Source organism: Heliconius melpomene, chromosome 20 (genome assembly GCF_056956725.1).
Source record: "Heliconius melpomene rosina isolate 202511_hmr_F chromosome 20, ASM5695672v1, whole genome shotgun sequence".
Lineage (NCBI taxonomy): Eukaryota > Metazoa > Arthropoda > Insecta > Lepidoptera > Nymphalidae > Heliconius > Heliconius melpomene.
In genome coordinates this window covers 6,822,644-6,847,596 of record NC_140408.1, presented here as the reverse complement: position 1 = coordinate 6,847,596, position 24,953 = coordinate 6,822,644, and the positions used below count along the sequence as shown (strand labels likewise).

At 30.9% G+C, this 24,953-nt stretch overlaps 1 protein-coding gene across 4 annotated transcripts in view; it reads right to left on the bottom strand.

The window, feature by feature from the left end:
* Sp1 (transcription factor Sp8) overlaps positions 1-24,953 on the bottom strand; it is a 61,055-nt gene that overhangs the window by 14,174 nt on the left and 21,928 nt on the right. Inside the window, exons 1-2 of one of the 4 annotated variants that reach the window (XM_085204923.1) lie at positions 15,218-15,456; positions 11,031-11,078 (exon numbers count right to left, since the gene is read on the bottom strand). In XM_085204923.1, the coding sequence (XP_085061049.1) occupies positions 11,031-11,078; positions 15,218-15,295 (126 nt within the window). In that variant the 5' untranslated portion in view covers positions 15,296-15,456. Of the gene's footprint in view, positions 1-5,453; positions 5,632-11,030; positions 11,079-15,217; positions 15,457-24,953 lie in introns of those variants that run through there. The other 3 variants (XM_085204924.1, XM_085204925.1, XM_085204926.1) reach the window with 3 other exon arrangements.

The following is a 24,953-nucleotide window of genomic DNA, read 5'->3' as shown; positions in this document are numbered from 1 at the left end:
AAAATGGCTCCTTCACTTTTTATCGGGTAGTGGGTATTAATTAGAGGTGCATCATTGAAAATAACCTTCTCCGTTGTCGGAACATCAGATATCGACAGGCCGCGATGACGGCGCGGCGCCTCTGCTCTCATGACTTGCACTCTACCTTCATTATGGCTGCTCGCGCCGCACCACTAACAAGCCTGGCTAATGCAATGAGTTGCAAATTCGTATTCACGCCTTGGAATACAATTTACAACCTTTACAACCCTTAAACGAAGAACTATATTGGCATTGGTTTTATATTTTTGAATAGGTAGGTGTATCTATCTTCCTACATACAGAAGCGAGTGCATCAATTTTGATGACATTAATGATGTCCAAATGGCAGGCTTAGAAGTAATAAATTTGCTTGTTTTTTTAACTCTTATATATGTAGGTACCTAATAAAAAGAATAGGATAAATATGTAATTTTATGGAATAATATTTGAATATTACTTTCTATTTTTTTTAGTAAAGACACTCCGTTTCCATTAACCCCACGTTCCGGTGAATTCTTGAGGCATTGTGTATCAAAGCGTGAAAATGAAAATAATAAATATTTCACTTACTTATTAATGTTTATTGTGTTTTTCGTAAATATAATAAAAAATAATATAAGTAGGTACATAGAGCTAGGTGGAAGTTAAAAAAGTGCCTATAGGAAATATTTCTAGTCTGTTGTTAAAAATAATAGTTATTATAGGTTCCTAACATTGAATCATAAAACAGTGTGAAATTGGCCCACGTTGTGCGTACATGCCCTTTCCATGCATGTATCATGTTCACAAGGTAATCTTATGAAAGAATAAAGCCGTTTGTGTAGTTTTTAAATTAACAATTACGAGAAAAATGTTCTTAAATTAACTATAATACTAATATGTTTTATTTCAGTGATACATTTCAAATAATATCGATACTTTTAATATATATATTTGGGTTAAAGTTTAATTGAGGCCATCATGGTACTGTGGCACAAAGGTGTGAATGTAAAAGCGATGATTGTGGGTTCAATTTCCACTTTGGTATATTTATTATTTTGAACTCTTGTAACGAGCCAAAGCGCATATAGTTCCGCCACTTAACACAAAAATAAGACTTAAAACAAAGTTCACATAAGAATTTTAAATGAAGAATAATAATAAAGAATAAAACCCCGTTAACATTAAAGTAGTTAAACTATTTCCAATAGTATCTAAATATAGCAAAAGTATGAATTCATCTATGCTTGAGCAAAAGTCTATATTAACATAAGTAACTTGCTATATTAAAAGGTCATTTGTGGCAATAGCAGGAAGCCGAACCCACTTTGTGGTCAAGCTGTAAGAGTCGTTTATACGCTTCAAATATTAAAACCGCAATAGACATGACGTCTTAAATTATACTCTGACCATCAAATGGTCAATAAAACGACGTATATTGTTTAATCAACGTAAGCTATTATAATTCTTATTATACTATAACACACAAGTTATTATTGCATGGCCATTTAGTTTCTATGATACGAATCCATAATAAGTGAAGCTTTTCTTATAATAAGTATCTTTTATATTTATTTTTTGTTCGCGTTTTTTGTTGCAATAATTAGGCAAATTATAAAGAAAGATAAAAATATGAGTGAGGTATTCGTATACAAGTGTGAACTTTAGAAATAATATTTTTATTAGCATATAAAGTATACGTAATTGTTTACAATTATCTACATGCAGTTTTAAAGTATTCAATGATGTTTTCCTTTGTAATTGTTCTTATTATACAATGGAGATACTTTACTTGTTAGCTCTTTTTATGCGAATAAATTGTGTTGAATTTATTAAGGACCTATAATGCTAGGTTAAGTGCCCTTACAGTAAGAAAGAGTATTATAAAAAATGTAGATGCTCACTTAGGTACTATGACGAAGGAATGTTTGCCAAAGAACCTATATTTTTATAATCAGTTTTTAATTGTAAGTAACGTATTTAGTTACATTCAAAAAATTTAAATATAATTGTAGATAGGTAATAATTTTATGGTAAATAAAGAGTGTTAACGCACACATCGTTAACACGTCTACAACGCGGCGAGGGGAGCGGGCGGCGCGGCACGACCACTCCGAGCGCGCCATTATGCGGGCCTATCTAAAGAGTTTTAACATAGATAATGTAAATGTTATTACAACTCATGTAGTATATCTTAAACTTAGTAAACTTAAGTAATGATACAAACCGAAGTGTTGAGTACCGCAACTCAACACACAAAGCATCCAGAAATCGGCGGAACATGGATAATGGAAGTGTCTAAATGGGAACGAAGTTAATATTAACACTAAGTTCCCAGGTTCCCTCTGCCTATCCTGCTAAGTGCTTGATACAGCGTATAAATTTGCCAAATTTCCCTCTACCTTAGCTAACTAAATTTAACATAGGTACCTACTCTCAATTTAATGCTAATAATCCTCGCAATTATTTAAGTCCCCAATAAATTTTCTCTAAACATTTAACTTGACAGATTCGTACATCATTAATTTTTTCTATTTACGTTCCCGTTTGCATTGTTAAATTTGTCACGCGACAGACGTCCCGTTGACTGACGCTCGCATAAATAACTTACCAGACGATTTAATGAACGCACACTAAAATTGATTAATTTCTTAAATTATAACTCATTAAAACTCATAGATTAAAATTGTTGTTATTTTGTTGGTGTGTTTTAGAAACAACATGAATATCTAGGTACTCACTTAATTTTATGAATTTATTATTTTCTATTTTAACCATCTTGAGTAACGACTAATTCTAATATCTTTAATTTATCAATTCATTTTAAAGATTAATTACTTAGTTTGAAATTATAAATAAGTATATAGTAGAATTTTATCTATTTAGATTTTTTTTATAATATAAAACAGTTATTTATAGTCTGTACTTTAGATAACTGAATATTTAACCCTCTAGGAATAGAGGGAAAGGAAAAAAAAATATGTGCCCAAATGAATTTTATTCAAGTTTTTTAGTAATTACATAAGAAAAATAAGCTCTATCTATATAGGTAGATTACCTATATAAAGCTTATTTCTTTACATATAAGTATCCACCTCGTCTAAAACTGTAACTGAAATGACGAGGACATTTAACGGTCGGCCGGAATGTCGTTGTCGTAAATATATTTTGCCGACAGCTTAATTTAAATACCTTTTGTCAATGAACGGGTTAAACACGTCGCAACGCCGATAAAAAAGATATATGGGAGGGTCTCCGTCGCTACCGTCCCCGCTATAGATTTATTATTTTCATAATTGCTTAGTGAGACAAATATTTTAATTAGACTAATTTTAATGAGGTGTGAGTGATTCCATGAGCTTGTATCTTTAATATTAAAATCTTTAAAACAAATTATATGTATTTAAACTTAGAAAAATTAAGTAAAAATAAGAAAACGGGCAATAGCAATGAAAATGGTGCTCTACCTATTAAATTTAAACATTATTTTTATATGTTTTATTAAAATGTCAATAAAAACAACAGAAGCTACATACAATTTTTTGTTTTCATTCATTTTAAATAACAAAGCAGACAAAATAAGTAGGTCACCTAGTACGGTTATACCATAATCTACCATGTATCCCATACTTATAATACCACTACATTGAACAAACATCTCCAAACGTCCATCCAAAATAAACAATCTAAATGGGTCCAATCGCTTAAAGTGTTTAATCCCACAAAAAACATCACTATCTAGAATGACAGATCTCGAGATCTTTTGTGTCATTTTAAGTTAATATAAAACGGCCAAAAGGTAACTAGCTGTTCCACAGATTTGTCGATTTCCACTCTCAGGGATGACAATGCATCAAGCACCTTAATCCCGACAACAGCTATTTAGGGGTATTACAAATAAAAGTTTGTCGGTCGGTCCATCTCAATGATACAATGGCCATTGACGGGGCTCCACGCTGTGCGCCGTGAATGGGCTAACGCCGAAAAAATCTATTAGGCACACATAATGGATTTGATGTATCGATGTGTCCTCATCGATTTACGAATGATTCTCTACAGATTTTATTAGCTTTTCTATAGAATTGTTTAGATAGAAATGAGAAAGATTGGGTTGAATGTCAATGTTTATATTGTAATAGTTGTTGATGTTTTTAATTTGTGTTTAGATTCAGTTATATTAGTAGTTTTCAATTCAATAAAAATTGTAGGAAATATAGTAGGTAATTGTATAATGTATATTTAGTTTATTAGTAGGTACTATAAAATTATAGAATTGATTATCTGTGAAATAGAAAGATTACTTTCAATTGTAAAACGTATTAGAACAATACCTTATTGTTCTCCGCTTCAACGCTTTGCAAATCTAATAACGAGATACTTTCATAGAGAAAATCAGAATCATATTGTTATATCGGTATACCTATATACTTTTTTGGAGGAGGCAGAAAGAAATAAAAAAAAACATTTGTTGAACAACAGAGCCAAGTAAAATATCAATTTTATGATATATAAAAAAATAACTTTTTTCTGATCTTAAAATATAAATACACATAAATAAATAGAAATTTAGGCCATCTTGATAAATATGTATCGACTAAGAATATATTGAAGACTTAACAGACTCTGTAGGCGTTGTGAGTGATATTGAAATATTGGCATCAGGAAAACAAGAAAAATATCTTTTTCTCTATAAAAAAATTACATTAACTAACACAGGACTTTTTAGATGTGGGCGTATTATGATAAGATAATGTAAGTAAAGGTTGTAAGATGAAAAAAAAGACATTGGGCTGCTCTATAAAAATAAATATTTTCTACAGAAAAGAAAACTAAGGCAGAGTTACCCTATTTAAGCTGTACCGACGGCAAGTCTTAGGAATAGATTTCAATTGACATCTCAATAAAAATATTGAGAACGAGCTGTTGTTGTACAATCTCTAGAAATGTAACGTTACTAAAAAGTACCCGACTCTACATACTTATAGTAATTTTGATTTTTAAATATACAGTTTAATCCAAAAACCATGTTTCACTGGATGTAGCCTAAAACACTAAATAAGAGCTACCTACAAATTAATTTTCAATATTCATATTTTATATAAAAAAAAAATACATTGTCAAAACCCACTAAGTACATAACTTATATTGATTATTTTGAAAAAGTTTTTGTTCTCTCGACGAAGTGCTTGCAAAAGTCTATTTAAAAAAAAAATATTTAGAATTTGAATTTAGAGTATTCATTCGATTTTAAATATTTTTATTTATACTTTACACAATGTATTATGAAAATGCCGTTGGCAATATGTAATATATATTGTAAAATGCAAAACAAAATGTAAATCCATAATTATTTATTTACACTTGACAAGTTACTTTAGAATCAAAAAAAATACTTATGTCTCTACACAGTTACTACCTATATCTAATAAATAACGTAAAAAAAATGAACTTACAATTGATTTATTTGGGGGCGCCGGAAGCGGCGCATACATGTCGGTTATCATTGTCCACTAAAGGCACATATCAGCAACATGTGCACAGATAAAAGATAGCACAGATTAAAAAACAAATACGTATTATCACTTTTAGTTGTAACGGAGGCGCGTTTACATGACGTCTCGAATCGCGGCGCGCGAGCATACGTTTACGAGTGCGGGCAAGAGCGCTACGTGGGGGGCGGGGTGGGCGTCTCTAACCAATACCGGCCTCTTATTCGACCCCGCCCACACTATGCCCCGCCTACAAACTCGCCACGTATATCGATCGCACGCGCGACTCCATTTTATTTCGGCACCCTCGATTTGCATAAACTTTTTTTTTTATTTTGAATTGACGTTAAGATGGGCCGTAATTGTTGCTTACTGTCATCTTATATTGCCAGAGGTGGCTTTTCTTATTGTCTCCTCTTAATAAATTAAAAAGCTCGCTCTACCTATGTAATTTTTATAATGAAAAATATTAGTAATAGGTCTCTATGTCTATTTGTTTGTTGACGACCACTATAGATATTCTAAATTAAAAGTTAAGGAGTACTAAGTCTTAATTTGTGTCTAAGTAATTATTATTAAATCTGTTTTTTATTAATAGTTATTGACAATAAAAAATGGTTAAGTCTACAATAATAGATATCATATTTTATATTTTTAAGTATAAAAATCTTTGAAATGTGAACTTACCTAAGTCAAGCCCTTATTTAGGGAAATTTAGTAAATCTAAATTGGGGCTATTTAATACTTTTAAAAAATTATAAAATAATTAACACAACCCCTGGAATATTGTAATAAGCCTAATAATAACTGAATAGTCAATAAGGAGGAACGTATTTTATTCAGTTAAGATAAAAGTAGCGCTGTCTCTATTACTTAAAAATCTAGTAACAAAGTGCTAACCGAAGAATACAAAAAAACTAACCTACATAATAAACCAAATAATAATTCATAATGATATAAAACATGAAATGAAGAAAAAACAGGATGGCGCCCTTCGCACCCTAGAAATTCATCGTAGCGACCGCTAAATATATCCAACCGAAACGTCGTCGCTTTAAGAATAGCTTAAGCGGCTAATAGTTTTATGACACGCATATCCGGGAGATGCTCCTCTATAGATTTAAACAATAACCATCCCTATAACAAATAGGTTAAGATGTATCATCCCGTACATGGTCTTACGAAAATGACAGTCGCGGGGCATTTTACGATACGATACGATTAGATAGGGGAGCTTTCGGGTTCATAAAGTAGTAAAATTGTAGATAGGTGCGCGAAGGGTGAAAGGATAAAAATGGGCGTGAACGAGGATAACGAAATAAAACGCCCGGGGCTCGACCGTGCGAACTCCGCTTAACGAAATAAACATTTTAATTTGAACACGAAATTCACGCTGAGATGTAAAATTACAGCATGAGTGGGCGTCAATCTGAAGTATATCGAGTTATGAGGATATTTTGAGAGAAATTGCTATTATGTATTTTAATAGATGTTATGAAATTTTAAATTATTTTAACAGTTGTAAAGCATGAAAATTAAAAGCTGGGAGTTTCCTAAATAAGTAATGTTTCTTTTCCAAGTGTGAAATAACAAAAAATGTCAAAAATCTGTTTCTGTTTTTCGATTGTACCCGTAAAAGTAGGTAAGTTATTAGCAGTTTTAATTGAATCTTTGTTTTTATTATGACCACATTGTATACCTACATCAAATATGCATACCCAAGCAAAATAAGAAACATCGAATATATTAAAAAAAAGTATTAGTGGTTAAATACTTTTTAGAAAACATATAAAATTTTTTATCATAGAGGGATTTATATGTTTGCTAAAACACTTTTAGCTAGTGTCTCCCCTAAGTGTAGAATAACACTTTAAACAAACACTTTTGCCAAACAAACAAGTATAGTGGTTGTTGTGATTCAATAAACAAATTGATATGTAGTTCATAATCTGCAATGTATACCTACAACAGATTGGATGGATTGGACCGGCGTCAACACAAATGACCGGCTGATGCTGCGGAAGTGAGCGACGCCGGATCATATCATGGACATGGACTATCACATTTCATTTCATTCACGTGTTTTGATTTGCCTATTTTGCAGTTGTCTCTCAAGTGGTAAGTAATTTATGAGGCATTTGTATCTTACAAAGATATGTTTTGAGGAACTTTTCGTATTTTTTCAGTGCCTAACTTTAACTAACATACCTAATCTATATAATTAAGGAAGTTAGTTCCATCGAAGTATTAAAGCAAAGCTCGTTGTATGAATTGAGACAAACAAAAATAAACAATTGTAAGATTCTTAGAAAATATGTACTTACAAACATTAAAATTATGAAATTATTAAGATTTAACTGAAACAAAAATAGGTTTCATTAAACCTATCAGTAAAAATGGGTATAATGACATTTGAAGTCATGGAGCTAACTGTTTTAAAAAACTTTTAAAAAGTTACTTTTTAATAACAATATTATCTTTGTTGTAGGTGAAAGTTTTACCTAAAAAGCTCTTAAGAATTTTATATTTATTTTTGTACCTAATTATACAACAAGACAATATATATAAATATATCTAAACAAAAATTCGTCATTTGAAGGCTAAGCAGGTACCTATCTTTTGTAAGACATAGACTTTCTTAGTCAAACTCTTGAAGAATATAGAGTAGACGATTTATATCTCCCACAGGGGGACACCCCGTCTCCCTAAAGGCAGAAATATCTGAAGTGCCTACGCTTTGAAAGTTTAAGCACAAATAGCAGTTATTACTACCAACGGAAAGTCTATCTTCGTAGCTAAGTAAAGTTAAGTTGCTTACCTTTCTAACAATCAAATAGAACCTTTGTGTGGATTGAAATAAAGATAATATTGACTTAGCTACCCACCTATATGTGGGTATACATTTGAAATACATAATAAACTACCTTACAAGCTCTCTTAGGAACTCGACGTGGTCCCCATGAATTTTCTTTGCATTTTGTATGTGTCATGGATAGCCACTTCTGAGGATTTCCACTTAAGGAAACGTCGTTATTTAAGCTGTATAAACTTCTCTTTAGGTTCACATTTCTTTCTTAGGATTTAGTTAGATATAAAATACATATGAACATATTTATTTTATATAGACAATTATATTGGAATTATTAGTTTTACAACATCTTATTTCCATATATTGCAGTAGCGTCGTTATTTATAAAATATTATATTTGCATGAATGCATGAACGCTATATCCCGCATAGCAGTGTAGGGACCTAGTGATAAGACACTCCGCTCCCCACATTCCGCCCAAGTTTTGAGGTTTGAATGCGTGTTGAGCGGCGGAGCCCAACGCCGTGCTTTTTGCCTTGGTGCTAGAGCTAAGAAATGAAAATATTAATAAAAAATAATTCATTCTCAGAAGTGGGGATCGAACTCAAATCTGTCACGTTACAGTCGCACCTTTGTACCAATACACATACACATGCCAATACTAATACACATAATACACATTTATAACCATTTTATATCGGCATCTTCGAAGATATATTAGGATTTATATTTCAAGCTTTAGCATATCTAAAGCTCCGGCCACACGCGAATTTCTAAACTGGCCCGCGGCGAACTTGTAAGCTCTATAGGCATTGTACTTCAACACTTAATATATGTTAGAAATGGCTCTACGAATTGAATAGGAGAGTTACTGAATGCTTTGACTATAACTCATGTTCTATCCAAATACAATTTATCGATTCCTCGATGCTAACATAGCTAGATACCTACATGGTGAGAGCTTTGTAACGTAATTTCAATATTAGAAATATAGAATATTTACTTCCCGTAGGCATCTTAAGTGATTCTGCCTATATATTTTTTAAATATAATATACATTGACATACAAAAATTTATTATACAATTATATATATAAATTCATTATGAACCGTGACTAATCTACCACCTGAAGAAAGCTACACTATATTTAAACAATACAAATGCAAGAAGTTAGCCCATCTACACTTAAAGTGAACATTCGCCATTTACTTAATGATGATGCAAGGAACATTTGCCTTAGGGTAAACATTCGGTACGTAAATGCTATGAAATAATATTAATAATCATAATTAAATATGACTAAATAAGGTGAGATAAACTAATGGTTTGTATTTATAAAACAATAAAGCCAAAAGGCTTTACTTTCCTTTGGCGATTTTGGTAAAAATGCTATAGTTTGACATATTTTGGTAAAACCCCTAAGAAAACATTTGTGGTTTCACTTTAAAAATATTTAACATCACACATTAAATGAGCATAAATATAAATTAAAACATACAGATTTTGTATGAAAAACGTTTTGATAATAAATTAATAAAAGTGAAGTGTCATAAAATCAATTTCAATCGCTAATAATTATTTTCAAATTGCCTTTCACAATCCAATATGTTTCTATTGAATATTATGGAAAGGTAACTTTTTCCGATTATAATGACCGATAGATCCATAGATTACAAATAATAATGGTTATTTCTTCGCGGAAATGTTTATTGTCTGTGGACATCACGTGGCAGTTCCGTAACGAATGAATTACTGGCAACATGCTTGCACTTCAGTACAATAGCCATTTCACAGTATCGATGGCCAATCAAAACAAATTACCGATTTCGTCGTCCGATATTCGTTCCGATATAATTTCCTGAGTTCGTGCCCGTTCTGTTAATTTTATCTCGCAAATAAGAGAAAACAGTTAATGTTACATAAAATTATTCTGTAATGGCCGCCACATTGAATCCTTGGTGTTACAACATTGTATGTAATTGTATGAAGATTTTAAACACATTATAAGAAAACAAAACAACGCCTCTACCTTACTGCTTATATGTATTCTGTAAAATATTTTTAATCTAGATATTCTTAATTATGTCCTAAAATATCATGTTTGAAAATATTTCTTTGAATTTCATCATTGAAACTTATTTTTAAAGTCCGAAATTAAGGATATACTTAAATAAATTTTTGATGACATTTAGACCAATATAATTTTCCCGCCATTTTATTCAAAGATGGCGAATTGAAATGTACATAAAGATAAATATCTGCATTTACAAGCAATTGATCAGAGGTAATGCTTAACACTTTTTTACCGTGATAGCTATTTTTTTTATAATCTTATTTTATTTTGAAAATATCCTTTAACTAACTTAGTCATTAAAATATTTGAAGTAAGCTTATTTTAACCGAAACAACAAACGTCAATTTCCTTTAAGTTGCATTCCTGCATTTATTGAAAAATATAATCTTAACACTGCCTATCCTGTTATATTTATATGGGATACCGCGTAAAACTAAAAAAATACAGTAAACCCAAAATTATTATGCCAATAAAAATTTAAAAGAGAAGATTTCTATTTGCAATTTTAGTGTTTTCTGTACAATGCGAAGTAATTACGACTTTACAACTTTTAAATTAATACTAACTCAAAGTATGTTAATGAAGACTTATTATACTAAAAGATTGTTAGTAGGTACTAAAATTATTATTGCGTCAAAATTATAAGTTTAGTACTTACTAAGATCTTCATGTCCTTAGGATCCGCGGACACGGGGTCGATACTAACCTGGAACGAAATAAGGAAACCTTAAACATCGTATTCTGGCACGTTAGTATGAAATTATTATTTTTAAGTTCGCGTTGTATTTGGTATATAGCAGGGTAGGCGGAAGGAACCTGGGAACCTAATGTTAAAACACTATGTTCCGTACGTGTGGAGTGACAGAATTTAACGCAGCGTTTTACGTCGGTACTAGAGCGAGGAAATGACAATATTAAATATTTTATTCCCTCGAGTATTGCCCCTGCGCCATGACGTCTTCTACTTAAATGCATACGTTAAATATAATTTAATATATTTAAGAAATACAGTACAAATGTTGATTTACTTCCTACTAAAATATCTAAATATGTAAACTCTTTATATTAATAATATAAAACACTAATGATATCAACAATATAAAATATATAAATAAATCTACATATGATTGAACTAACTCTATTTCATGGCACAAAAACAGAAACTAATTAGAGGTTCCCTAAAAAGTTATCATAATTCCGTGGGTACACGAGCGAATTTAATTTAGAAGGTTTTTAATTATGGCAGCGGAGTCGGCCGGTTTCGGCGCCGAGCGGCGGCAGCCCTGTAATTATGGCCAGTAATTGCGAGGCCGAGGCCGGGGCCAAGACCATAGTCCCCATAGTCCCTGCACCCATCTAGTTCTGTATTATGCCACCGAAATGAGGATGAGTTTTAATGACACTACATTTTTTTATATTTTGAAGATTTATTTAAAGAAAGAAATATATATGTACTAGCGGCCCGCTCGCGCCCGCGTGAACTATGTTATTATTAATTTCTGTCTCAATGACTACGTCCTAGTGACGTCCAGGCAAAATTTGAGGCTCCTAGCATTTGTAGTAACGAAATTTCATACAAACTTTCGACCCCAAAAACAACCCCTTAGAAATTGAATATTGCAAATTCCCGTCTTAGTGAGCACCTACGTCCTATAAGTAACTCTTATGCAAAATTTGAGATTCCTAGCACATGTAGTTTCTGAGATTTCGTGATGAGTGAGTGACCTTTCGATTTTATATATATAGATGTAGAGTTTCCCAAAAACATATATGTAGGGTAGTTTAAGAAAGTGAAGTACCTATAGGTTAAGTTCTATCTAGTTCTGTATTATGCCACCGAAATAAGGATGCAGCGTTTAGTGACTATTTTTACTTTGAAGATTTATTTAAAGAAACAAATATATATGTAGAGCTTAAAAACAATTACAATGCAATTGAAATCGGAGTATACCTAATTAATAGATTTATTTAATGAAATAAAAATAAAAAAGTATTTTATTCCAAATTGACAACAATTGTACAATTTAGAAAATATGCTTATTTCTTAAAAAATAATATATATGTAATAATTTTTTCCCTGTTGCTTTAGTAAGGAACCCACAGATAAAGGCTTGTTCCAAAGATTACCACCTCTTTCCATCCTGGCTATACGTATCCAATAATATATTTAATACACTAATAATTATATTGGCAATTATTTTTATTGCTAAAAAAGTGACTGTTATTAAGAAACTTATATTGTTACGAGTACATAAACGTTAGCTGTTATAGTACCTAATACCGGCAGTAAGTACTTTTGAGTGTAATGAAACTACGCCTTATAGGAAATTATGAATGCTTAAACAATCATAAAATTCACTTCGTTTCTATTTCTATAAAAAATAAATATAAATAATTGCTTTACATAAAAGTGATAATGTATAACACATTAAAATAAAGTAGCCTTCGCTGGTAATTTCTTAGGGGGAATAGGAAAGTATGGGTAATTACACACTGCCTACGCATTATTTTTTTTTCAACTTTTTATATTATAGAATGCAACAGAATGAATAATAACTGTAATAACTTAGTGACAGATGTTTATATTTTTATTGCACATTAAAGATTCAAAGTTTTGGGTTCACTTTGGAATATCAACATAAAAAATAGTATAAAAATAAATATATTTAAGCGACATTAATATCAAATAAAATAATAATTATTAAAAAATAATCTAAACTAAAGCCAGAAAGCGATACTGAATGAAAAAATAAGTTAAAAGGATTGCATTTAATTATGATGACTGGCTCGTCGTGCATCGAAAATGCGTTTTAAGCCTACATTATGATAATTACACTCACATAGTTACGAAAAGAGAAAAAAACACATCTACTGTTTGTGATCTTCCGTTCTTACTAATGCCTTACAGTTGATAAAAAGTTTTAGGTATTTTAAAATAAGCATTTATTATTCTTTAAATCGGAATAAAAAGAAAAACAGAGAGTTTCTTAGTTATTTAGGACAGACATTCAAAAAATACACCACTGGCGCACACTTTCCCCAAAATTATAAACTTGGCTTACGACATTTGTATTATTATATGTTACATATATTATAAATCAGCTCAGCCGACTTTCCACCGAATTCCACATTTCCTAGAGTGAGGATCGAAACGGCCTCTTTAATTTTGATTAAATTTAATTTTTTACATGTATTGTACTATTATAACAAATACAAATCGAACCTACACTGCTTACAAATATCTATATCGTAAGACAACAAAGGAGAGTACAGAAAGTGTTCGACAATAGAGCGTCTAGTGTGACGACGCGGCGGGAGGTGTTTGTGCGGTAATCATTCATAATCATACCAATTAAATATTTTTATTCCCATTCGTTCCTTTGTTGCCTTGCTTTGTTGAATTCTTGTGAACGTCTTTTTATTAATACCTTCGTGTTTGGTTTCGCGTGAACTACCTAATTTACACTTTGCCCGGTATTGAACCCTAATAAAGAGCAATTAGATTTTTTTAAATGAAATACGTTTACGTCAACCATTGTTAATTGTTGTAAGTAATTTATACATTATTAAAAGCTTATTAGTTATAATAGTGTGTTATTTAATGTATATGGATTGCAATGTTTTGTTGGAATTAGGTAAATACATGTAGGGAAATTAGTTTTTTTTTTCTCGGATATAACAGGGTAGGCAGAGGGGGCTAGCGTTAAGACACTCCGTTCCTCATTTGCCGCCGAATTTTTGAAACATTGCGTGCTGAGTGGCGGAAGTTAACTCCGCACTTTATCTTGGTACCAGAGCGATGAAATGAAAATATTAATAAGTAATAATTCATTCCTCCAGTGGAAATTAAATCTAAACCATTGCACATAAAAAAAATGTATGATTTTTACTGTAATATACCGACCGCGTAGGTGGTAAAGCCTACTCTTACATCATTCCGCTTACTCTTCCTTGCTTATTTGTTATTGTCATAAATGTATTCATAACCGTCGCACATTTTGTATTACATTTACTTATTTTCCATCTACATTTTTAATGACAATTTTTGAGCGAAGGCAACTTGGTACTTCAATTGTAAAATATAATAAAATATATATATATACCTAATTAATTTTAAATCTGTCATATTGTACATTCAACTTAAAAAACCGTTGACTGACACACAATTTCCACGTAATGACATTATTTAAACAATCTGACATTTTTTATAAAGGATTTACACATTACAGTCATTACTCACTGTACTCGTAGATTACTTTTATCGATAAAAGTGTAGTCGATACGTCAAGTTGACAAGAACGAATAAATTATAATGGCATAACCTTAACATATTAAAGGAGGTTATAGTACAAAAATTACAGTAATTAGAAGTGGTATCATTAATCAATTTTTAATATCAGATATGTTATACTGGTGTATAAATGTGCTCTACGTTTTAAATTGTGAAAAAAACTCTACTTATATGTTAAAATTTTAAAAATAAATCAATATGTTACTATTTTTTAATAATTTATAATTTGTACGCACGTTAATTAAATAATTACCTTTTTAATTAGGTTCCGTTATAAAAATGCAAATATTTTAAAAGTACAATAAATACGTTCTTATAAAATTATAAAGTTTAATATAGATGGCAAATACCTATGCTAAAATACATCATATATATCACTGTTAATATAGCAATATTATATAAATAACAGAAAAGAGTAAGTAAATATTAAGCATTAATAACTGCAAAAAATATACAAAGAGAAACTTTTACAACTTTATAATGCGTTGGTACAAATATATTTAAATAAATATTATATTGTAAATAATATGTTTATTATAAACAATTCCAATTACCTCATTGAAGTAAGTATCGTTGACGTTGTGAGACACAGGGTGCGAGACCCCGTGCTGTTGATAATACGCACAGTTCATATCAGCCCATAAATCCCTTACGTTAACATCACACACGAACGTTTAACAAGAAAAATATCTTATTTATATAGTAATAAAATATTTTCCGTAAGGAGGAAAAATCGTAAAATATCGTAACGAATCGATGCGGCGGCTGAATCTCGCCTACTAATTGCAGGGTTCAGTGGTTGACTGAGCTCGGCCGCGGTCTTGCTCGTACACTCTCTGTTTCACTCGTGCGTTTGTTTACGCGCGGGGCGGGTCGCGCAGGGCGGTTAGGGCGGACTCACGCAAAACTAATATAAAACGATAACGCATTTATTCATGTTACTAAGTTTTGAATAGATATTCATTGTTAATATCCAACTAGTAAAAGTTTTAAATTAAAAACTGCAAATGGTTAAATACAAAAATAATTATTATTATACCAGATGCCAATTCCTATCACGTAGCAGTTAAAATAATAAGATTAATTACTCTAAAGTCCAAATATACATAAAAATGTGTAAATATAATTTTAATGAATAAAGAACTATTAAAATTATTGTACATAGGTAGACCTACCTCTATAGAAAAGCCCAGCTGTTCTTTTTGTAGAAATCTAAAGATAAAGATTTCATGAAAGTAATATTTTTTCACCTCTCAAATGTAATAAATGTTTCCGGTTTGTAATAAAGTATATATGATTCCTACCCCAACGCCATTATAAAAATTGGTTCATTTTTTGCGCACCCAATCTGTGTGGGGCGGATACGCCTCATATGACAGGATGCACTTTCCTCATTTTGATATCACGCGAATCTAGTCATAAGATATGTTGCCAGATGTTCTTCTGAATCAACGTATGCATTACTAGTATCTTTAAAAAAAAAAGCTTCTTACTATGTTATTCATTGATTCAAAACAACTTATTATTTTATCCAAAAACAATATTTGCTTTAAGTGCATGTTTATTTATTTTATAAACATTATAAGGGTCATAATCAGAAAAAGTGTACATTTTGTGTCTTTTCTTGTCCCGCTACTTTGAATGCGTTTTAAAAATACAATTTTAAAGATAATTTAAATATTTTGCCATTTACGATAAATTTACTTATTAACTTAAAGATTTTTGTAATATTTTAAATGTATTATGGCTATTAATAGTAATTTTTGTTAGTTGCAAAAAACTTTTCAAAATGCTTTCATACAATTTTTCGTGTCCCATTCATCACTTTACTTTTTAAAAATTGATTTGTTACGAATGTTTATGGTTTTATTTGATTTTAGATATGTTTATATTACTTTACTTTATGCAAAATATTAAACAAAAGTACTTTTATTGATATATTATTTAATAAATAATATATATGAATTAAGTAAATTTGTCCCAAAATATTGTCTTTTTTGTTACTCAGGGCTAGTAACGTACAATTAAATTATGAATGCAATTATTTTGGATGGTGTTTAATATTAGTTTTTATTGTGGCACCATTATTGTATAAGTCAATGCTATCGTAGCTACAACAAGTAGTGTTCTCGCAGCAGTTGAGGGGTTCAAATGTTTTAGAGGGAATATGTAAAATTACATCTCAGGGTTATAAACGGCTTTTATTTTGGTAAGTATTCTATAATTTCGTTTTCTTGTTTATGTTATTTGCTTCTTTTTACAAAATCTCAAAAAAGAACTTCAGTGCTTGCACATGCAACACGTGGCTTATGAGCAAATATTTAAAAAGGTTAGAATTTCTCAGACTTTATTCTCAATTGCGTTATATTTCGTTACGTAACGAAACTGAGAAAATATGAAGCCTAGTTCATAATTACGTTACCATCGGAAGATATGTATATAAAAAAAATTGCTGGCATATGAAAAAAATAATTGGTGACTTTTGATAACGTAAAGTAACCAAAAATAATAATTTTTAAGTTTTTTGCCTGTTTGCTTGTTTGTCTAATGTGTTTGTGCACGCTTATCTCAGAAACGGCTTAACCGATTTAGTTAAAAACATTTTTTTATTCTTCCTGAAATTAGTTGTGTTTTTGTAATTACTATTTTTTTCTCTGGAGATAGTGAATTAATAAATATGTAGTTCAAGTGGGTGAAGCTTTTATTTAAAAACAAATACGTTCTGTACTAGCGTTGTTAAAGATCTAAACAATAAACATAAAATATTATTAAATATCTATTGATAAATATTTTTTTATTTTCAGTAAGCGTCATGGCTCCTATGTCAAATGCTGAAACACATAAAAGATATAGAGAACGTCTTAAAAAGACCAATCCTATTAAATATGAAGATATGCGGAATAAACACTTATAAAGAATTAAACTTAATTCCCGTGATAACGACTCAAATGTTGATATATTTTAAAGTGGATTTAATTTTATCATTAACTTTGTGATCTCTAACTAGAAATAGAAGTTTATTACGTTACGAACTAGCATTATTATATTGTTAATATTGTCACTTTGTTATGTTTTCTTACATTTATAATCTGTTAATTCAACGATTGAATCTTTAAAATTTTAATTTGTGTCTCATTAAATAAAAACAACAGTAGTTTTATTCGTATAATATCCTCACTTTGTTGTGTATAATGCCTTATATCATCAGTTTCGTAACAAACATTATCAGTGTTGTTACTTATCAGTTACGTTACGAATTCGAAAATGTCCACTTTTCTGATTATGACCCATAAATCAATATAATTAACTAGATGTCCGACAATTTCAATCGAAAATATTATTTACTTAGACAACTTATTATTGAGACTAAATTTTGTATTTCAATTACAAATCTATTGTCAAAGTTATTTTTTGTAATTTTCATAATCATTAACTAAACAAAGTTTTCAATTATTTCAACAACAATGCTTAGATGTCGTCGTGATAGACTATTTTGTGTGGAATATAGAATAACATGTGCAAATAACAGTGTTTAGGAGGTGCGGGGCGCGGCACGTGTACGTAATTATTGTAATCTGCGCGCGCGCAGGCGTTGCCCTATACTCTTCACATGCACAATTTCTATTATTGTCATTACAGCTCAAGTTCAAAGTACTAGAAAAATATTTTCCGTTATATAATATGGTAGTACATCTTGAGTAGATAACTACTGAGGAAACCGAATAGGAGATACATAGGCTATACACATAAACGTAATTCTATGTGTTGCAACTAACCCATCAAAGGCAAGAGGGAGATTTCTGATACGTCCCTCACTACGAATATTTTTTTAGCATCACGCTGTATTCTGCACAGAGAAAGGTAGACAGAGGGAACCTAGTGTTTAGCCACTTCGATCGCTATTTTCCGCTTAGTTCTGGAGATATTGTTGAATGACGAATGAATATACATATTAAAAATATACAATTAATTAACGGTGCAAAATAGAAAATCTTATGAAAAAGTTATTGCTCAAAAATGTTTTAGTAGAGTAAACAACACAGAGCACGCGCTGCGCGCACGCATCTGTAGTGCCGCCCTCGTCCCGCCCATCACCAGCGACTGTAGGTTTCAAATAACATTCACAATGAACTTAGTATATTGCCATTGTAACGTATTGTACTACCGTATCATTAAATCAAACAAAGTACTCTATAATTATTACATATTTTTATTTAAGCTTAAAAATTATTTAACACACCTATTTAAAATTTGACAAAGGTCTGGCACAAAAGTCATAAATATATTCACAAAACATTTTATTAGAACTAAATTCCTACAAGAATTTTAAAAATATATCTTTGGAATATAAATATTATACAACTTTACACCTGAAGTACATTTTCTATCTTAAAATTGTATCGAACAGTATGTAAGTACTTATACAAATTATCATACCTAAATACTTCATACATGTATTGTATTAAATTATAATACCCTCAAAAATTATATTTCCCAAAATTACAATACCTTTTTTTTGGCATACTAATAACTATAAGCAAAAATTTATATCAGATATAACATTCGATTTTATACAACCAAGGATAATCTCATGTCATCTACCCATAATATTGTCAAAATTGCATTCAAAACACGTGTGATTTCTCCTTTTTGACATGCACATTGTAATACGTAGTCCGCTTAGCCCCATTCAGTAGTTCAATAGTTCTAGAGAGGACATTTGACGACCGTTTCCTATGCAAAATTCCGCTTAATCCCGGAATAAAGGCGCCCATGAGAATGCTTCCGTAGAGCGAACTGTAAATGCAAGTTGGCACAATGAGTCCACGACGTGATGTTCATTTTATGAAGATATTGAGACGTCACGTCAGTAAGTACTTAGGTAAACAATGTTTACTGACATAATAGGATTAGCTGGCCTCTTTAAAATGTTTGCTGATATTAAATGTGATACTTGAGATTTCTTTTAGTAGCAACCAATAAGAACTGTATTTAAATACTGATGAGTAATTATTTATGTGTGTATAATATATGAAAAGTGTGTTCGAAAAGAAAAGTGACTTTCCAATCTTCGCGGACATCGCACATTCGATTATCGATTTTTTCTTGTTTTTGTATTAGTATCAACTCAAAAATATACAATACTTAGTTTGTTTTTATAGATAAAAATGTTTGACGTGTAAATCTCCGTTTTTTCAAAGATTTTTTTCAGTGTTAAGATTCTAGGAACTGGAAAAAATATTGAAGCGAGAACGTAAAAAATAAGTAATTGGAAATAGTTTTCTTGGCAAGTTGTTAGGAAATAAATTCTTATTAATTGGTACAATTTCGTCTTTATCTATAAATTATTTTGAATTCATTATAGCTTCACAAGAATAAATGCGAATAGGTTCCCCACATGACTCTTTGTATCTATTGAATTTACAAAATTGAAATCTACGAAATAATTTTAAGACATTTGAAGCTACTTTGTATAGTGAAAATAAAATTATGACATATATATAAAAAAGAATTGAACATTCATGAAATTGAGACATGCAAACAAACGGTCGAAGTGAGATAATCTCAGAACATGAGTAGGACGATACGATAGCCAATCTATATAAATGTCGACGAGATGCACCAAAAAAAAAATAAACTAGCATGCCCAATACCCATGTAGTAACAGTGTTTCCACCCTGTAACAATAACTACATAATAGTCGAGAGCTTTTATGAGCTTTTGTGAGCTTGTCCGAACTCCTACTTGAGTTTTTTGTTATGAATGCTGCCGTGCACTCTGCATCGTTTTACGAGTTTGAAGGTTTTATTGAATACTTACTTGACTTTGAAGGCAGAATATTGACTTTGAGGAACCAACTCACTCCTTTTACCTTTAATATGTGGGTAATTTAATAGCCGAAACAACTGATTAAATTAGTTATATATATGCAGTCATATATTAAAATAGATTGTCTTTTTATACAGAGTGTTCTATCTCAGGCAAAATTTATCAAAATCCAATATACAAAGAGCGACACACGTTTAAGGAGGTATATCTATGCATTACGTTGCAAATCTGAATCGAATTATAAATTTTATTTACTTAAATGAAAAAAGACTAAATTTAGTTTAGATTTACACTTATTTCTTATACAGTATGATATACCTAGTAAATACTATAACAACGATCGATCGATCATTTAAATTAAATGTTAATGCAATATTTGAATATGTAGAATGAAATGTATATATTTCATATAATAATGTTATTAAATTATTCTTTTATTTGTTTCATTTAACCCACTAAGGTTAAGGTTCTTTTTGTACAATATTTTAGATTAAAAGGAAAGATGGCTGAATGAGGTGAAGGGGTAGAGGGGATGCTTGATAGCCGTTATAAATCAAGATGCTATCTGCGTGTAATGCCTTCGCCGATACTAAAGGGTAAGTCGTCGTCTTTTTGTAAAATTCAGTTGAAATTTAATTTGTAATATTAAAATCTCAGAAATAGCACATAAGCAAGAAACAATTTAAGAAAATATAAATAATTAATTATAATGATAAATATCGTAATCTTTTTATATTTTCGACTTCTTTTCATCATAAAAGTAAGTATAAGTATAAAAATATTTACAACTTTTGAACAGTCAATTATTAACTTGTAGAAAAAATAATCTTCAAGCGGTTATAATCGGTACGTATTAGCACGTTTCTCATATTTCCATTTCTAACTTATAAATTTTAAATAATGCCATTGTAAAAGCAATAATCAAACGTTACAAATTATAATTATAGACTACAATATATAATTCCAAAGCCATTCATTAAAATTCAACTAAAGATGAAAACAACAGAGATCTGGAGGAATCACAAATCAAAGGCAACTCGACGATGGCCAGAGGCGCCATAAATCAGACGCGCGCTTAGACCTCTTAGCTTTTCTAGATAGAGATTTATCCCGTAATAACACGTTGCTTTTCACTAAATCAACTGCCGAATTATCCGGTAGAAGCAATGATTAATAGTATAGCTGCCGGAGTAATGATGGGACGCTATACAATTGCTCACCTAGCGTTGGACGTCTACTAAGTACAAGGAGGTCCTATTTGATAAGTTTCCATAGCTAATTTTCCTCTAACCTCTTTAGGCTTTAAAAAATATATAAAGGACAGTTTTATAACATAGATTTTTTTCAAATCTATTTTTAAATATTGATTTTACAAATATAGTTCTGTATATTTGTATATGAACCCCCAACCCAGAAATTTAAGTAACAAAAAATGTTAAAAATTTAAAAAAAATTTACACGAACATATGTACTAAAAGCTAAAGTCCAGGTCTAGAAAATATCTAGATACGGCCATGCCTATGATATAATATTTATTAAATACACAAATTAAGTACCTATTCCTAAATATAAGGTTGGCTTCGATATAATGCTAATGATATAATTTCATAAAAGATGCTCTTTAACTAAAATGAATACCTAGATTTAAAAAAAATACTATTTACCTTGATGAAATTGCATTTCATCTAACTATTTACCTGACCTACGACTCACTTTAATTAAACGCTATCTTTAATTAAAGTGCAAGATGATAATTCATAAAAATAAACCAACATTGTAATGCACCTAGGAAGTCTTTATTAAGATTGCGACTGCAAAGAGGCGGATCTACGAACTTGTACGAGAATTTGAATAATCGCATTACAACCGAACATTATTGAACATTCAAATAATTTCCAATGATCAATATGACTAAAGGTTCTGTTATACAAAGGCAATTTATTATCTAAATTATCATAAACAATTATTTCATTTTCATTGTCTAGAATGTAATTAAACGTCAGTAATTAATTAAAGGCACTATTAACTACAATTATAAAATAAGCTGTTTTTTAAGTATCTCGTTTATTAAAAATAAAAACAGTAACCTACAAACCAAGATTGAAGATTCTGCACATTCCAGAGTTTGCATACATCTCGCAGTAGATCGGCCATATTTCAACAGTAATGATAGCGATCGAGCGTGATAATAATTGTTATTACTATGATCCACATCTGCTATTATTTTATAATTGAGGGGTTTTGGGTGAAACCCTGCAATTATAAGAAGAGCCTCGAGCTACACCAAGCAACATGCAACGAACAAGTTTTTGCTCCGTCCGGCTGGACGTTGCCCAAATTAGTCTTCATAAGTAAATGTACACATTTCAACCTTACACTATTTTAATATAATAAAATTATATACTTATTAAACTTTATATAAGTAGTAAAAAATAATTTAATTGACACGTACGTTTTATTTACACAATTTGGTTAAAATGATCATTAACTATTTCGATCAGATCCTATTAATTTTTTTCCACTTTGCACAGATAAAGAATATGAAGAAATATATTATAATTTTATTTAAAACAATCTTTCCATATCGACTTTATCTCGCAACTTTTATTTATTATCTGCAAAGCCAATACATACATTCAGATCATTTGATTAGTCCCTCCATTAATCGAGTGAAAATCTATACGTAGCAATCTCACGGCTTGCTCGGAGAATTCATTATTTATTATGAATATTAGTCAATTTTTATTTAGTCAAAAAGCGGGGGCCGGCGGCGGGGCGGGCTGCGGGGCGGGCTGCCTGCAATTAACTGAGGCTACCCTGTAATTATGGACAGTAAATTTCTGGACGCGTTCTGACCGCGATGCGTGTATTGTTCTAACTGGAGACCCTATACAGACAACAACACACTAGTGTTGTGATCCATTTTTATCTACTTAAACTGTACTCTTTTAACTGTGATAACGTCACTATGTTCTTTCAGAAATATCAGAGATCAGAAGATCACAAGAACCTTAGAGGACCTACTCTCCTTTAAGTCATCTTCATAAATAATTCATTTAGATTGTTTAAAAAATAAAGTTTCATAGACTATTATGATGGTGTGATGGTAAATAACATTACTAACTCACTTTAAAAGTAATAACGATTTCTTGGATTTGTTTATAAATATTAATGAGTAAAATAATTTCAAAACGACGGTTTATTAGTCGGTAAAGTTTCAGCTGGAATAGGGACGAGGCGATAAAAAGAGAAGTTAATTACATATTGGCTTTATCTTCACAAACATCTTGATGTAGTTTTTTATGAGCCACACAAAGACCTTCTCTCGTATTACTTTGAGCATAGCGTTCATAATAAAACTAAAAAATCGTGCTAACGTCCATTACGTCTATTATGTATAATTGAATTTTATTTAAGAACAATTCACAGCGACTTATTTTAATAGTTTCATTAAAACGGAGAGAAATTCTACGTAAGACTTGGAAACATTAGAAATAGATGTTGAATACTTTAACGAGTTTTTCAGATTACTTAAAATAGAACTAAAAACATTATATTCATTAAATATTGACATTATATCGTAAACATGTAACTGATATCTTTCCTCTATAGCCCAAGATCCCCGACCTGCTAGACCTACGTCATTTTGGCAAAGCTGAAATTTTAAGGACTATTAGACAAAAAAAATCAGCTTTGCTAAGATGACGTAGGTCTGGGGGCCCTGGGATCTCGGTCTACTAGTATCGTTGTAATGTCAAATTCAATATATTTTTTAAATTTACATAATATTACATGATATCCATAACAAGGTATAAAGGTTCGAACGTGTCGATCTTTGACCCTCGTTCATTCACAATCAGGACGATGTCGTGACAAGTGACGCTTGTCGTTGTCGTGTTCGGTCGTGATTGCGAGACACAATGGAATTCCCGCCATGACTCGCCAGAACGTCGGCCATTCATACTCCTTGCACTATATACTCGTAGAAGTGCCGTTCGTCCAGCAACAGCAACACCGATAAGCGTGCGTTGAAATTTTGAATTGTAATTTAATGCTTTTAAAAATTCTTTCTTTCTTTCTCTAGTTTTAGTAATTCTAATCATTTCATGTAAATTCAAAGACTTTTAGTTTTATTTTAATTAAATAGGGTAAATGATATCATAACAGGCCAAGGGCACAAGGGCACAAGTGTGCCCACACAAGCGTGTATTTTCATTTTCTCGCTCTAGTAACGAGACAAATCGCGGCGTTAAACTCCGCCACTCAACACGGAATGATGCCAAAATTCGGCGGAAAGTAGGGAACGGAAGTGACTTAATAGGAACGGAGCGTTTTAAGTCTAAGTTCCCAGGTTCCCTCTACCTATCCTGCTATGTGCGGCATAGGGCGCGAAGACTTTATTGTCATAGTAGGTAGGTAATTGGCAAAATAATACGTATATTTATTTTTATAGAACATATT